This window comes from Pagrus major, chromosome 11 (genome assembly GCF_040436345.1).
Source record: "Pagrus major chromosome 11, Pma_NU_1.0".
NCBI classification, from domain to species: Eukaryota; Metazoa; Chordata; class Actinopteri; order Spariformes; family Sparidae; genus Pagrus; species Pagrus major.
This window is the reverse complement of record NC_133225.1, coordinates 33,517,561-33,534,397: the sequence shown is the minus strand read 5'-3', so window position 1 is coordinate 33,534,397 and position 16,837 is coordinate 33,517,561. Positions and strand designations below refer to the sequence as shown.

The window sequence follows — 16,837 nt, the reverse complement described above, 5'->3', positions numbered from 1 at the left end:
TAACACAAGAAAAGTTTGGGACTAACTGGGGAAGACAGATTTGGAATACATAGTGGCCATAACTCATTGAATTACTGTCTATAGATTTTTGGTGTTTAAATAAGGATGGTGTTGTTTATTTTGTTTATTGTCAACCAATCCCATGAAATCCCATTTTTTTAACTTGGAATCAAAGGTACTCAAAGTTGGTGCAAATCTATTATCTTTTAGAAGTTTGTTTCAGCTCTGGCGTGCACAGGAACTACATTCTGTTTCTCTGCTTTATCACCTGAGCCATGAGAGATTGACCAGACACACTGTGGCTGACATCCATGATACAGTACCAGGGATATTAGGTGAGGGGACCCTCTATGTCCTAGGTATCTTCTTTCTTGTCTGTGTTGGTGCCAGAAAGATATTTTTGGTGTCGATTGCACTGGTTGTGTTCAGAGATACGACACTGAAATTTACTGTCACCCAGTATCATCACATCCAGTGCCTTTATCTCTGGTTTCAGCGTGTAAGAGAACTTCCTAGTGTTACAGTACTGTATAGTCACACCATGAGTGACAAAACAGTGTGGCCTTCTAAATTGTTGCTAAATCGCTAGTGAAAGTTGATGACAGTTCAACTTTGATATGAAGCACATCACATTTATCACGCAGCAACAATTGTTTGGTGTCCATTTGTAACTTCAGCCGCCTACTTCCATTGAAAATAAGTTGTGGCCTATTGCTTTACCATCGGGAGACTGTTAGGCAGCAGGGTTCATGAGATCACGTTTATATCATCTTTGTTATAAGTAAGGTTAGTACTACAGAATCAACCTGTTGGGGTGGGGGCAGACAACATAGCAGTGACTGGGGGTTGAATGTAATGCAACTGTTAGCCAGCAGTTTCATTTTTATCAGTGAATCCCAGAAGGGGTGAGGTAAGAGAGAACAGTGAAGGAAGGCCAAAAATGGTTCATCAGTACTTTAACTTCAGGGGCCTCTTTTAGAAATGTTGCGTATGCACAAAAGACGGCTGTACCACTTTCTAAGCAAAGTTTGACGGGAGAAGTGCGACCCTCCACGGAAACTCTGACCCATGCGTACACACATAAACTGGAGAAATAAGAAACTGCAAGTCCAATGGCAGATGGATATAACAGCAGAAACTATTTTAATTTGATACCTTTGTATAAAACAAATGGAAAAATGATCACTAACCTATTATGTGCGAGTAGTTTACTTGCAAAAACAAATAAAATCTGATCCATCTGTCCTGAAAACAAATAAAGAAACAAGCTCCCTGGATTGCACACACACACAAAAAAAGATTTGGTATAATAAATACAAACTAAGATATATTTTGAAGCACAATAATCCCTTAAAGTGTTCTGTAATAATTAATGTCATGTAATTTATTCTCATAAATGATAACGTGCAGAATAGGAGAAATTCTGTTTCAGCCGATTGTGCCTCGGTCGGGCAGTTCACTGTTTCATATATTTGAATCACCTGTTCGTTGCACGGAACTGTTTATTCACTGGCAATAACAATCAGGGAAGCTTTAATTTTATTATCTTTCAGTGTATAGCTAAAGTCAAATCTTAAGTCAACCGTGCTGAACCTGTTGATTCCTCTGTTGGCAGTGGTCCACTAATGATCAGCTGGGCTTCCAGTTTACCAAGGCCATCAAACAAATCCTGCTCTAGCACTTCTGATTGCTCTGCCAGCAGATGAGACTCTGATTGTACTGAGAAGCTTCCAGGACTGATTGTGTAACTGTGTGAATGTGATCAGGGTGTGAGCATTGCTCTCAGTGAACTCCCCCTGAATAAATAAAGATTAAGAATTTTAAATGATGGTCCTTGAACAACATTAATTATAGTGTTTGAAGGAATAAAACCAACATGGCTACATCAGATACACCATTCTGTGATGCTACTTTTAAGACTTTTTTTTTTTAAGGTTTTTGCCCATTCTGTAGCCTGGTTGTAAAGTGGTTTCAGCCATAATCCATAAATAGATTCCAGATGTTTTTCATTCTATGGCTGTCCAATCAATTTAAACCCATATTTGTGTCTGTTTTGGTTACTTTAAGTGGCAAGTGCCATACTTTGGCACCCCCTGGTGGTAACAGACTGCACAGTACCGGAGTAGTAGAGCCAGGAGGGATGTAAAACAGAGGAACTCCGTTTTTGGTGCTCTCAGGAATCATGTAGTTCTCAGGAATTGAGTTAAACGACTGGAGGTGCACCAACATCTGATCAGTTTGGTTGATGCTGGAAGGACACACATTACATGTAGTTAGGTAACACCACACCAAACATTAAAGAGTATCAATCAATCTGTCTACTCCAGACAGGTGTACCTCTGCAGTGTGTTCCAGAAGCGTCGGATGACAGAGGTGCGGTATGGGCTGGTGATGGGTTTCCTCTGGGTGCAGCTGATGTCATGCAGGATGTCATAGCTTCCCTCCATCGTCACCTCCACTCGGGTGGTTCTCTTAGTGGGGTCCAACGGCCAAGAGGCGGCTGCCAAGTACTCGATATGCATGTTGTGTTTCCATAACAGCACCAGCTTCACCTCCAGCTGAGTCCCACCTTAAGACACCAGGAGCTTTACTCTCACAAGGATCGAGGTCTAACACTGAACAATCCTTTTTCAAATATCAAAGACTTTTGTCAAGGGAGACAACTACCTTTTGTTAGGCTGATTTCTCTGATGGTGTAGCCCTCTCTCAGTCGCACGGACACCACACTGATTAAATGCGCATGGACTTCCTTCTCTGTGTGCTTCTTCCTCCTCATGACCAGAGCAGGGTTACCGCTGGCTGACACAAGATGCTCATTGAACAGTTTGTGCTGAGAGACTACAAAACAGTTAAGTGGTTAGTATATAAACTTTCTTATTTTGATCATCATCTTAACCATCATAGTCATCATCACCACCAACTGACCTACGTTGTATTGCTTTTAATCTAGAAAATAATGTCAATGAAGATCCCAAGAATAGAATTAGACAAATGGATTTGGATACAACCTTTGTCCTAGATGTTTTAGAAATCAATTTAAAGTTCATTTAAAATAGCCACTCTAGGTGAGATTTCAAGAAATGGTAATCAATTACCATTAATGACAACTGTGATTAATAGGTACCAATATATTTACCATAAATAAATAGATTTATTCCAAAATTATTGAAGGCTGTGGAGATTTTCAAGGCTCAGTGTATGGCCCCTTTATTGTTTATTGTTTCAAAACATCAAAATGTACTTTATTGGCAGATAATATACTTTTTTATGATTAATAATACATAAATTGGATTGCATTTTTTTCCCAGTGTATTTTAATAATCGATTAACCCTTTAATACATTTTTCATGCTTAAACGTCAGAAAATGTTGTTTTTCAGCCTTTAATATATGGAGATTTCCTGCTTTTCTCTGCATATCATATTAAACTCAATATCTTTGGGTTTGAGACTAAAAAAAGACATCACCTTGGACTTTGATGGATATTTTCTAGAATAATCAAATAATTTTTTGGTCTTTCAAGTGTGAGATGATGCTGATTCTGACATTTTTCACTATTTTATGACATTTGAAAGACCCAAACAATATTTGATTAATCTGAAAAAAAAAATCGTCAGATTAATCGATAATGAAAATATTTTTTAGTTGCATCCCTAAAAGTAATAACCTCCAAACAGACTCAATTTCAAGACTCACCACAGAAATACTCTGAGTTCATAGACTCAGGGGTCTTAAGGAAGGAGTACGTTAAGAAGGCCTTGTGGTAGGCATTCATCTCCTGGCTATTCAGGTCCACCTCAGGACAGGTGGGTAGGTATGAACCAAACGTGGCCAATGAGATGAACTTCATCAGCTCTACGTTGGGGATGTAGCCAAAGCTGCAGTCATAGGAGTATGCACCGCCAACCTGGAAAGGGACAAACGCACACAAGTATCCTAGTTATAAATTCCATCCTCCTGATACTAATCATATTCAGGATATGATGTTTTCATGGAACAAAGAGCATAGAGTAACCTCATTATTCACATCCCTATATTCATGATTCTAACATTATCCTTAAAATCTCAGACTTTCTCTGTCACTTATGTAATGTCACAGCTGCAAAAGCAGTTGAGGATAAATCCAGTGCTACAATTAAAAACAAAAATATTGGTCTGCAAGTACTTCTTTTAAACAACTCCAAGTATGTCTAAAGATGTCTTAAAGACAAAAAGAAAAAAAATACAAACCCACCGTTAATACACCTGTAAGCACACAGTATAAACTACTGACAGTAGTGTGTCATGAATATTTTTGGTATTCCATTTGAAAAAGGAAGTTTCATGACTAACGAACAACAAAGTCAGAGTTGCAAACATCCAGATGTTATTTTCTTTACCTGCACAAAGGAGCAGGCAATGGTTCCACTCCTTAGCTGGTTCAGGAGGGTCTCACACACAGCAACATCAGGAACGCTAGTTACTCCATCTGTGATTATAATGATACCTGAAATACAAACAAGTTTGATTATGAAGTGTGATAAAGTCACAAGATGAACATCTATAGTGTAAAAGATTCATTTCTCTTAACTATGATTAATGTTTACACAGCGAATGGTTCGTTTTCTGGAGGTATAAACTGAATGTGCTTCACTAAAAGCCAAAGTTATCTAAAGATGGCCAGGAAACAAACTGCTTGCACAACAACCTCCAGACCCACACTGTCAGAGCAACTCTCAGAATGATAGAAAAAGAAAAAAAAAGTGGCCACTTGTTTTAGGCAAGACAAGGCAAGTTTATTTGTAAGGCACAATTCAGACACAAGGCAACTCAAAGTGCTTTACAGGGGCATAAAAATGTAAAAAAATAATTTAAAAAAAAGATTAAAAGACATTAAAAATTGCATTTGAAATACATTAAAAACAAGCAGGAAGGGATCAAGAAACAAAACAGTAAAACAAGTTAAGAAATAGGAAAGTAGGCCTAAAATAGAATAGGTTTAAAAGAGACAAGAATAGAAAATGAAAGTCACAGTGCAGTTCAAAGCCTTAAAATTGCTTCAGTGAAAGGCAGTGGCAAACAGAAAGGTCTTCAGCCTTGATTTAAAAGAGGTGAGAGTTGGAGCAGACCTGCAGTTTTCTGGGAGTTTGTTCCAGATATGTGGAGCATAATAATTGAATGCTGCTTCTCCATGTTTAGGATTAACTCAGTCAACCTAACCTAAATCTTGCTATCAACCTGGGATTCAATGATTGAGCATGAGCTTTTTTTCATGTTCAAACAACTGTACAAGAATAAATAAAGATGCAGTAGCTACTCAGTCAAAGGCCCAGAAGAATTTGGAGAAGGTATCTGTACTTCTTCAAAGAGGTTCTAAGAAACACTTCAGCAACTCAGCAAGGAACTCCTGAACCACTTTACAAACCCTTGATCTAGAAACTACACTATGTGCACAATTATTAGGCAAGTCACTATTTTGACCATATCATCATTATTATGCATATTTTCCAACTCCAAGCTGTATAAACTGGAATGCTTATTAGATTTAAGCATATCAGGTGGTGTGTATTTGTGTAATGAGGGAGGGTGTGGCCCAAGGAGATCAACACCTTATATCAAGGTGTGCATAATTATTAGGCAGCTTCTTCTCTTCAGGGAAAATGGGCCACAAAGAGATTTAACTGACTCTGAAAAGTCAAAAATTGTAAAAACTCTTTCAGAGGGATGCAGCACTCTTGAAATTGCTAAGAATCGGGGCATGATCGCAGAACTATCAAACGTTTTGTTGCAAATAGTCAACAGAGTCGCAAGAAACGTGTTGAGAAAAAAAGAAGCAAATTAACTGTCAAAGATTTGAGAAGAATCAAATGTGAAGCTACCAAGAACCTATTATCTGGTCAAGAAACTGACAGACTCCATGAATGGAAGGCTTATGACTGTTGTTGAAAAAAAGGGTGGCTATATATTTTTTTTTTAAATTTCAGAAATGTTTATTTGTAAATTTTGACTTGTTTGTTGATTATGCTCACTTTAACAGATGAAAATAAACCAGTGAAATGGGAAACTTTTCGTTTTTCATTTAGTTGCATAATAATTCTGCACACTAATAGTTGCCCAATAATTGTGTACACATAGATATTTTCCTAAGAAAGCCAAAACCCCACTTTTACTTTCTTAAATATTCAGGTTTGAGGATGATTAACATTTTGGATTGACCAGAGCACTGTAATTGTTCAATAACAAATGAATCCTCAAAAATACAGCTTGCCTAATAATTGTGCACACAGTGTACATGACAACTTGGGAACTTAAAGATAAATAAACCTACCTGCACTGGAGTTAGGGGGCAGCAACTGAAGGGCCAAGATGCCTTGTCGTACCATGCTGACCAGACCCATATCAGCTGACACCATGGAAATGCCCTGCTTTCTGTGGGGCTGGTCATCCGGAGTGTTGTTATGGAGACATTGGACTGGCTCCACAGCCTAAAGGTAAAATAAATATGTTGTCAATAGTTTTAACAAAGCTCTATGGTGCAGATAAAGAGGATACACCAGGCTTTAGATACACACACCATACTCATTAATAGATACATTCAGTGCTGGTTTGGCTCTGCTGTGATTTGTTGGCACTAACAAAAATACAGAATATGGGCCAGCCCTATGCTTTAAGATGCTGGAGAGGCTGACGCTGATCATATTGATGTTGATTAAATGTTGTTTTATTTAGATCTTTTTTTCTACAGATAGACAAGACAGTTTCAAATACAATGTAAATACTGTTGATGAGCACTTGCCTGTTCATGCTGCTGATGTAGGACTTGCGCGATGTTGCTCTCCACTGCTCTGAGCTGCTGATAGATGTGATGCAGGAACTCGTCAAGGTCAATTCTATCAAGCTGACAGCCCTGTACCAAAACCTGCAGAGGAGATCAAAGCTGTCAGAGGACGGCAAAAACGTGTAGCAGTTTATCAGGGCTCTATGCTTATGTCTGTGCTCTGTTTGTCTGTGCTCTAACAAAAGTTAGTTTGAAGAACAACTTTAAGGAATCCGTTTTTAATAATAAATATACAGTGGGTACAAGATGTAGGGACCAGCTGATTTAACTCAAGAATTTTAAGACAGTGTAGAGACTGCTCATTCAAGTGTTGGGGTTTGACAGTGATGGAATGTTACTTAAACATTTTACTCAAATATTGTACTTTCTAGTATTAAGTACAATTTGGAGGTACTTTACTTCAGTGTATCTATTTCCTGCTACTTTATACTTCCACTCCACTACATTGGAGTCAAATATTGTACTTTTTATTCTATTACGTTTATCTGATAACTTTAGTTACTAGTTACTTTACAGATTACATGCTGTATCAGAGCTAAAGTAGTGCATTTTTTAGATTAACTTATTTTAGACAACAATCAGAAGGTTGCTGAATAATGGATCACATAATAGGCCAGGCCGATAATCCTTTGGCCCACAGTATACACTCAGTGATGTTGTTAGGTATGGGTATTGGTAAATAAACTAAGGAGGGCCACTGTCAAGAATGATCTACTCTGATCAATCCTGTATTTACTCATATAGATGATGACGAATGATGCTTTGCCATTCAGTAGATATAAAAATAAACCACTACTTTGTTCATTTGAATTTTGAAGACAATTGTATCATGATGATGATATGATTTGGCTGTACCCAACTCAGGATTCTGTCAGTTGAATTGGATTTAGCTGTTCAATAAAAAGATTAAACTATCACTTTTTTTTTTCAGATCAAAAAATATAAAATTTCCACACAGTCAGACAAAGTAAAAGTATGCGTCCTGTTAATAAGTTAGAAAATCCCTCTACCTAGCTCTACATGGTCTGGTGCCCTAGGGGAGATCAGGATCTCTTATCAGTTAACCACCATCCCCATGTTGTAAGCTGGGTTCTTTTTTAGCAAGTGCTCCAACTAATATAAAAATATATTTATGGTTGCCCTTATTTATAATTCCTCATTAAAATATCATCCCTGTGCATTTTTTGATGAGCTTCTATTTTTTCTCCTGTTATTGATTCTGTGCATCTGCTAACTCCCTATGAGCCTGATCGCTGCCTGAGATCTTCTGGCGGGGCCCTACTAATGGTTCCAAAATTGTGACTTGTCCCTTGATCCAACTTGCTGGAATTTTATCACAGCAACTCATAATGTGACTGAGTAGTGTGTATGGCCCCTGCATGCTTGTATGCACCGTATGCACAACGTGTGGGCATGTTCCTGATGAATCGATGGATGGTGTCCAGGGGCATCTCCTCCCAGACCTGGATTAGGGCATCAGTGAGCTCCTGGACAGTCTGTGGCAGTACTTGGTGGCGTAGGATACACCGATACATAACGTACCATTGGTGCTCAATTTGATTTAGGTCAGGGGAATGACAGGGCCAGTCAATGGCACCAACGCCTTTGTCATCCAGGAACTGCCAACACAGAGTCCAGGGACTCCTGGACCCTGTGTTGGCAGACATCACTGTTGGGTTACAGGTTCAACAGTGTACACTTCTGACCAAACCATACACTGATGCTGGCTGTGTTCAGAAATGAAACACAACTAAAACTTTGAACCAGAGAGGACAGAGAAACACTCCTTTTCAACTTGGTTGAGGGCATTCATTTTAGATCATCCATTCCATGGCTCAAAAGGTTTTTTACGACATTTGGAAACACCAGTAAAAAAACAGCAACAAAAAAACAGCATAACATGTAAGCTACTGTAATGACCTGATGGGAGGTAAGGCCAATAATTGACGAATATGCCAAGATGGTGACAAAGATCTTTGGCTTGAAAAGTTGATCAGTTCCAGGGACTTGAAATGGTTGAGCCAGACCAGCCAGACACCTGGACAAGGCATGAAAAACCTCGTCAAAGATCATCTCTCCTGTGCTGTCATCCTGCAAAACAGAAAACAAAACATAAGTCAAATCGAGAATTCCAGTTATGTGCTCCATATCTTCTGAAGCATCTTATGCCAGAGTTATGATAGATAGGCGACACTTAGTTTCAGGTCCATACAGCTGTAAAACTAAAACAAAAAAACAAAACACAAACCATTATATGGGCCTATTATAGCTTTTACAGACACTCAAACATTTCTGAAAATGTCCTCTTTATTTGATTATTACAGGTGCATTTCTCATTGTTTAACCACTTGTGGACAGAACTACTTATTGTTTTGAAAATAGACATCAGTTTACTTTGGCAGATAATGTAAGTGCAAATAAAACTTTCTCTGAATCAAAGATATCAAGCATTTCTGCCGACATACACACAGATGCCTATGATAAGTTAAAATTGGCTAGTCATATCAGCCATGCTTATATATGTAGGCTGTAGTCTGCAGCTCAAGTGCCACCAGCTGTATGGGCTTTAACTGGACCACCAGGAGACTTCTCAGTAAGGTATGTCAATCAGTGATTGGACATTTAATATGACTTTAACGTAACACTGAAGAGGTTACTGAGAGGACATTTTTGAAAAGCTGCTAAGAAATGTTCTCCAAAATAATCCAAGGTACTAATGTCTCATTCAAACTAACAGAGACACAGGTTACTGCACTTAATGATCAATGCGCTTTGGCAGACCTAGGTACAGGACCCTACTCCCACCTTTGGTGAACAGTAGAGCCCGACTGATATGCAGTCCAATACCAGTACCAATATTGGGGAGTACAAAATGTATTGCTTTATAAACTTTATTGCCCAAAATGACATAGGTGAACTAAAAAAGTAAACGTAACTCGTAATTTAATAATCACAAATCACTCCTAGCATCGTTTTCTGCAATGTCTTATTCTAAACCGAAAAGTTTTCATATAAGCCGATAACAACAACATATACACCGATAAAGATATATCTGCAATAGGCCAGTCTGGCTCTAGTGAACAGGAATGAACAAAAACCCATTCACCATAATCTGATGTCAATTTAACATGTCAGTGTCATGTCTGAATACACACCTTGGTCACTTTCACATAAAAGATATGACAGCAATCTGACTACACCACACCTATTATATATAAATATATATATAATATTTCCATTTCAGTTTTTTAACATGGCACAAGTCTGAACAAACAGTTTGCAGTGGCACAAGGTGAAGTGTGCATAGAAAGAGATCTGCTAAAACTATACTGTATTATAGTATACTATAATACATACAATCGAAGATAAGCTGCACTCTGTAGTCTCACTCAATGTCCCACCCACAGCACTATCTGATTGGTTACACTTCATGAGTAATGGCCAATCAACACTGAAGGCTGTGTCAGGCAGGCTGCTCCGGTCAGTGAAAGCATTGATGAACTTACATCACAATGTTATCATCTTTTTCTGTGATGGAAAGTGTATCTAGTTTCCCTAGTTATACCACTGGAAATGCCCAAAGTCATAACTTACGGGATTTTACTCAATGGAGGTAAAAGCAACAGTTTTTAATTTAGTCAAAGTTAAACATTTCATGTCATGATATGGTCCATCTAACCATAACAGCGCAACATTGCATTTGAAGAGCTAATGTGAGCAAAGTTAAAAAGGACTGTTACCCAGTATTTAGCCAGTGTTTGACTCACATACAGTTGGGCTGCCATTCATAGTTTAAACCCTGGGGTCCCATCCATTATTATCAAACTCCCTCAACAATGCCCAATTCACATTTGAAACAATTGCTCCTAGCCAGTGTTGAATCACAAACCTTAAACCTTTGCAGGCAAAACAAGCTAGCAAATATGACAACAAACACAGATACCAGCCAGCAGTATTTACATTGAAAAATAATGTAACTACATTATTTGGAGTTTCGGCCGTTTACGTTACATTAATGTCATCCACCCTGGAGGTGCTACTGTGTGATGTGACTTGGGGGTGTATATACCTCAATATTTTTAAATCTCTTCAAAAGCACTTCAAAAATGCTATGGTTGTGCCACAAAATCAAATATCATCTTACAATACTTTTGCATTGATATTGCAACAATACGGACAGAACGAAATCGGTACTTTCACAAAATATTAACACAATGACATTTTATGGCACCTAGGGTAATGTGGATAATGACTAAGTGGGTAAAGGCAACTAAGACACTTATGCCAAATAATGATAAAACGATATCCAAAATCTAAGACCATTAATAGTCTCAAGTCACAATAATGATGTCGTACCAAATTGTTGCCAAGCCCTAGTCCATGAGTCTATAAAAGCATACAACCACAGTAACAATGTATCCCACAGGGCACCACAGTAGCTCAGTTGGTAGAGTGCACGCCCCATGTACAGAGGCAGCAGCCCAGGGTTCAAGTCTGACCTGTGGCCCTTTACTGCATGTCATCCCCCTTCTCTCTCATCCGCTTCCTGTCATATAAAATAAAGCCATAAAAAGGCCACAAAAAAAATGTGACCCACAGTTTCTCTATATATTTTCAAATTTCAATCATGCCACCTGCATGGATGAGTGAATTATGATCCATCAAAACGTTACAGCAACAATACAGCATGTGAGAGTCCCAACTTAACGTCATTGCTTGTACGCTGCAGGATATTGTGAAATCATGAAACTGAAGTAGAAATATATCAGAGGTGGAGGCAAGAGTCACTCAAGCTCATGATGTTTATGATGCTCTCTCAATCTCTGTCTCTCTCTCTCTCAAGAATGGAAAAATGCAAAGAGAAGTGAAACTGAGCTTTAACTTTTGTACTACTTCTGTTTTGAGATTATTTATGATTCTGTGGTTCAACACTGAAGCATATGAAAAGTGCAGAAGAATCTTGTATTTGGAACAAGGGTTAAAAGACTAAGTTCGTTTATAAGAAACGTCACATGAATGAGTCAACTGAATTCGTTGATCTTGATTTATATCCAGTTTTTTGTTTTTTTTTTAAATCCTACTTGTCCCCAACGCCATCTTGCTGACTCATCGTCATCAGCACAAAAAGAGTCTCACTGCAAAGTCAATACTTAAACTTCAGAGCAAAAATTTTATGGCAAATAATTAAATAATTTTTGAGACATTTAAGCCTGCATAAAGTGATGATGCAATTGAAATATGGTTTTCCACTATTAATAATTTTCAAGCAAGTAACTGAAACAAAATTGATGAATGTATTTGCTTTTGCTGGGAGAAGACCACTCCAACCACATTTCAATATTATTTGTGTCAACAGTGTTCATGCAGGAGACAAGCTAGCCACCATTAAACTGTGTTTAAGTCTCACCACAATCCCTGTGGAGGGGCTGAGGTCCAGCTCGATGATAAAGCGGTACCTCCGGGCCAGGAAGGTGGCCCGAGTGGATGGCATCAACATGCAGGGGTACATGGTGGGGAAGAAATCCGGCTGCCATCCTTTAGGTAAGATGCTCAGCAAGTCCAATTCATTCTCTGAGTTCAGCTGTAAATGAAGTTAGAATCAAACAGGACATCAGTGACTCACCGTTCACAACATTTATTTGGTTCAGGATATTCTCAAACCACTGTACAAACATTTTTAAACCTCAGCATAAGTTTTTTTCAAGTTTTTGGATTCACTTTTGTTTACCTTTATATTAACTTAATACAGTTAAAGGAGCATTGTGTAGGATTTAGAGGGATTTAGGTGGATCTAGTGGATGAAATAGCATATAAAAGGGGTCTTCAATGTTTTTCAGGACAAGGACACCTTAGCTGATAACGAGACAGAACCACAATTCTGTTGCATATTAAACTGGGCCTACAATAATGAGGAGGGTGGCCAATTTTGTTATGTATAAACAAGTACTTGTAGCATGGCTAATATTAGCAAGCTCGCCTCAACCTCTGCAATTTCTTTGGTGGTGTCTGAGGCGGAGGGTATGTTAGCGTCTCCTGCTAGATAAGTTATAAATTGATCCACTGTGGCTCACAAGAATGCTCATACACTTACACTTACACTAATAATACAGATACGAAAATACACATAACTGGCCAATTTGTTTCAATAATAAATAGTTAGCTGCCTAATTTTCCATTATGGATAGGTGCTGCACATTGATTTAGCGTACAGTTAGGCTAGTTTGCTTACATTAGTGCACAAGGAGTCATAGGTAGACTATCTTCAATGTTGTCTAAATTCTGTTTTTTTTCTGTTTGTTTTTTTCTTTGCTAATATAATGTTGGTTTCATGTTAATGTGTATTTTCACATACACATATAAACTTTTCAAAAAATAAACCCTGCAGTAACTCTGAGGACCACCTAAGGATCATGCAACCCCCTGATGAAGACCCAGGGGATGTAATATTCATAATTATGTTTTCATTTTAATGTATGCTTACCTGAAACTAAGAATCATTGTAAATTTCATTACCTTAGAATGAACCTTTATATGTATCCACGCAGTCTGCTGTTTTGCATTGCCATGTTTATACAGTAGCCCAGTACGGACAAAACAAACACTGAATCTAGGCAGGGCCTTTTTTGCATTTTTAGTGGCAACCATTTGGAAGCGAGTGCTATTAGTTGTTTGCAATTCAATAAATTCCACTTAATCCTACACACCTTTAATGCATTGTCTCATATAAAAATAAATGAAGAAGACAGAGGTGACCAGAGTGTCACTGTGCCTGAAAAGTGCCTAACTGCTAATGTCACTGTGGACTTCTGCTACGTCACTCATGTTCCACTGTCAGATACCACTCTCCACCAGCAAATCCTTAATGGCATATGCCATCATGCTTCCACTTACAGACAGTTTTACACTGTTAACTACTATATGACTTAACATTATACTGGAAGATAACTACTCCTTGTAAGCAGATATGACTGATGAGAAATACAATGTGTTGTCTTGTCTGTGTCTTAAACCAGTAAAGCAGCAAAAGCATACTGATTGACAAATAATTAATTTATGACTGTAAAACATGTCATACCAGTGGAGAGTGGTATTGAATCTGTCATTGAAGTACAAGTGACAAGCCATTCACAAGTCACACACTACAGCAACATACCATAATCAGCAGTAGGAAATGCCAGCAGAAATCTATGTATGTTAATAGGGAGTAGTATATGCCATGAAGGGAGCAGCAGCAGCATCATAGTTGAAAGTGATGAACTACTCGAAACCAGCAAGTGCAACACCTTTTGTCATATTTTGATCTTACGGCTGCAGGGCAACCATGATGACAGGAAGAAAGTAAAGGTACTGTGAGCTCACCAGTTCAGGCTTTGAGGCTGGCCACACGACCTGGTTAAGTTTACCAAGGAACCAGGCAAGGCGCACATTTCTCGAGATCCGATATTCCTCCTTCATCAGCAGGTAGATCTGGTCAGCCTCCTCCACCTCATCAGAAGACACATAGTACACATGTAGATAAGTGGAATGTTCAGAGTTACTCACAGCTCAATACTTTTTACTAAGTGTTCTAAAAAGGAGAGTTGTTTTTATAATGGCTACAATATACAACACCTTATTCGTTTTTTTATTTTTATTATACCAAACTCCATTTAAAAATCTGGCGGTTTAAAATCTAGCACATTTTTCTCGCTTGCTAAACTAACTGCAAAAATGTGATTCAAGAGCTTCAGTGAACACTGGACGTCACTGCTGAACTCAACTCTTCCTGCTGCCGCCCCATGACGGCCCATGCTGAGGCTGCCATCAAGTCTGTAACTTATCATGAGACTGGATGTTATTCAAATGCAAAGCAGCTTTACGAGTTACTTGTCCGCCGAGTTCACCACAATACATTACTAATCTGCGATACGTCAAATATAATGTAATAACTAAAATATATCTTAAACAATATATATATCAATACAACTAATTTAGTGTTGGGTGAGAACCAAAGCATTGTCTTTCATACGCATTCATCTAAACACCGCTGTGAGCTGCCAGAAACACAGGAAACTGTCAACTTTAACGTGGCTAACGTTAGAGAACTGCCGTGGTCCTGTACAGCTTAGCTCATACTGCTAGCTCCTGTGCTAACGTACAGCTAACACAAGTGTCTGATCGTCCAGACAGGTCAGTAAAGCTGTTTGTTGGCGACAGTATTTACCTATGTTTTACTTTAAAAAGTCTGGATCCGACTGTTCAGACAAACAACCTAATGGGTATTGTGCCCCAGTGCACTCCCTGTGCTTCTCACTGCACATTAAAGCTAATGTTACCTCATTGTCCTGTCTCTCTGCCATGCCTTGTAGAGCATAAGGACTACAGGGACGGTAGCGAGCCTCGGAAGATTCACTCAGGTTTGTGCAAAATGATCTGTCCTAATACTTGTTTATTATCTGTCTTGTCTCTCGATCAGGTGTTCGTAGAGTAATGTCATCTCGACATGGTGACAGCAAATGTATTTTCCGGTCAAATCTTTCAAAATAAAACGCGTTCTTTCTTCTTTTTTTGCGTGTTATTGGCGGTTGGCAACCAACGAATAGGCGCCTTACCGCCACCAACTGGTATGGAGTGTGTATCAGAGGGTTTAATATCTGCAAAATACAAGAAAGGAAAGGAAAGGAAAGGAAAGGAAAGGAAACTTATATTTTCTCAATTATGTTGTTACTTTGAGGTACTGAACTAGTATCTGATATCTGACTTCTTGAGTTCTGTAATAGAATGTCTATCAGGTTCATGTGTACTTTTATTTCCCTGAGGTGTTGAATCATTTGCCTTCTCTCTTCCTCATATCTCAGACAGTGTACCACCACATGCTCTACTGTCTCTTCTTGCCCACAGCAGTCGCATCTGCCTTTGCCATGTTTTCCTACTTTGAATAGTGAACTGTTCAGTCCAGTGTGTCCAAATCTAAGTTCTTCCCATTGCTTTTGCCACCTTTCCTTCAGTCTCTGTTTGATAATGTTCTTGATTTGGGGCTTGCTGAACCTAACTGTCAAATCAATGATAGTTCTTTTTGTAGCATTCTTTACTATCTTTTTTTTTTAAAAAAAAGTGATGTAGCACAAAAAAAACTTAAGCTTAAGGGAGGACGATCTAGATTGATCGCTTTTTTTGTTTTTGTTCTTTTGGTTGTTTTTTTTTTACTTGTATTTTGAACCGAAGATCTAAGTTGCAGATATTCCATAAATTGATTGCTCCTGATGCCATACTTCAGGACCAGGTGGATAAATGAAACCAGTTGAATGTGTGTGATGCCTTTCTTGGACCATGTGCAGAAATTTAATGGGGGTTTTTTGCTTGGAAAATCATGATTTCACCAGATGGGAGTGAGTTTAGATGGTGCAAAAGGAGAATTTGTGATTTTATTTAACTTCCACCAGGCTGTCAGTTGCTGATACTGTTAAACATCTGAAACAAGGCTATACCTTAAGCTGTTTTATAGATAGTATGTATTGAAGTGGATTTGCCATTAAGTAATGATAAAAGTTTGGTGTCGCGAGTCCTCCATGTGTTTTGATTTTTGTGAAGTTGTCCATTTAATTCTTGTTGTTTTGTTTGTCCACTAAAATTTAGAAATGATTGAATCCAGAGATGCAAACCAGGAGAGGGTGGGTTGGGTTGGGTAGGGGTCATTGTGAAGAGATAGTTTATTTTAGGAAGTACTGTCATTTTAACTGTCACTATTCTGCCTATAATGGAGAGTGGAAGGTTCATCCAGCGGAGAAGGTTATCGGGTATTGTTTTAAAAAGTGGGGTGAAGTTGAGACCAAACAACTTTGACAGCCTGGGGGAAATATTGCAAATGTGTGCATAAAAGGATATGTGGTGTGTGGACTGCCACATCCCAGCTGTTACTATGCAGTGAAAGGATAGAGGATTTTTGCCAGTTAAAGCTGGGGTTGGTAATTCTGTTCAGTTCTGTTTTGTATAAAATCTCTTAACATCCAGAAAGCAATCAAAATAATATATGCTTTTTGCA

The 16,837-nt window shown here is 38.4% G+C and overlaps 1 protein-coding gene across 2 annotated transcripts in view; it reads right to left on the bottom strand.

Moving 5' to 3' along the window:
* szt2 (SZT2 subunit of KICSTOR complex) overlaps nt 1–15,288 on the bottom strand; it is a 225,559-nt gene extending 210,271 nt beyond the window's left edge. For both annotated transcript variants that reach the window (XM_073477051.1, XM_073477052.1), the window contains exons 1-11: nt 15,132–15,288; nt 14,176–14,301; nt 12,224–12,397; nt 8,737–8,907; nt 6,775–6,897; nt 6,307–6,463; nt 4,379–4,485; nt 3,696–3,906; nt 2,668–2,838; nt 2,338–2,569; nt 2,119–2,248 (exon numbers count right to left, since the gene is read on the bottom strand). In XM_073477051.1, the coding sequence (XP_073333152.1) occupies nt 2,119–2,248; nt 2,338–2,569; nt 2,668–2,838; nt 3,696–3,906; nt 4,379–4,485; nt 6,307–6,463; nt 6,775–6,897; nt 8,737–8,907; nt 12,224–12,397; nt 14,176–14,301; nt 15,132–15,155 (1,626 nt within the window). In that variant the 5' untranslated portion in view covers nt 15,156–15,288. The remainder of the gene's footprint in view (nt 1–2,118; nt 2,249–2,337; nt 2,570–2,667; nt 2,839–3,695; nt 3,907–4,378; nt 4,486–6,306; nt 6,464–6,774; nt 6,898–8,736; nt 8,908–12,223; nt 12,398–14,175; nt 14,302–15,131) is intronic.
* Nucleotides 15,289–16,837: the final 1,549 nt, after the last annotated feature.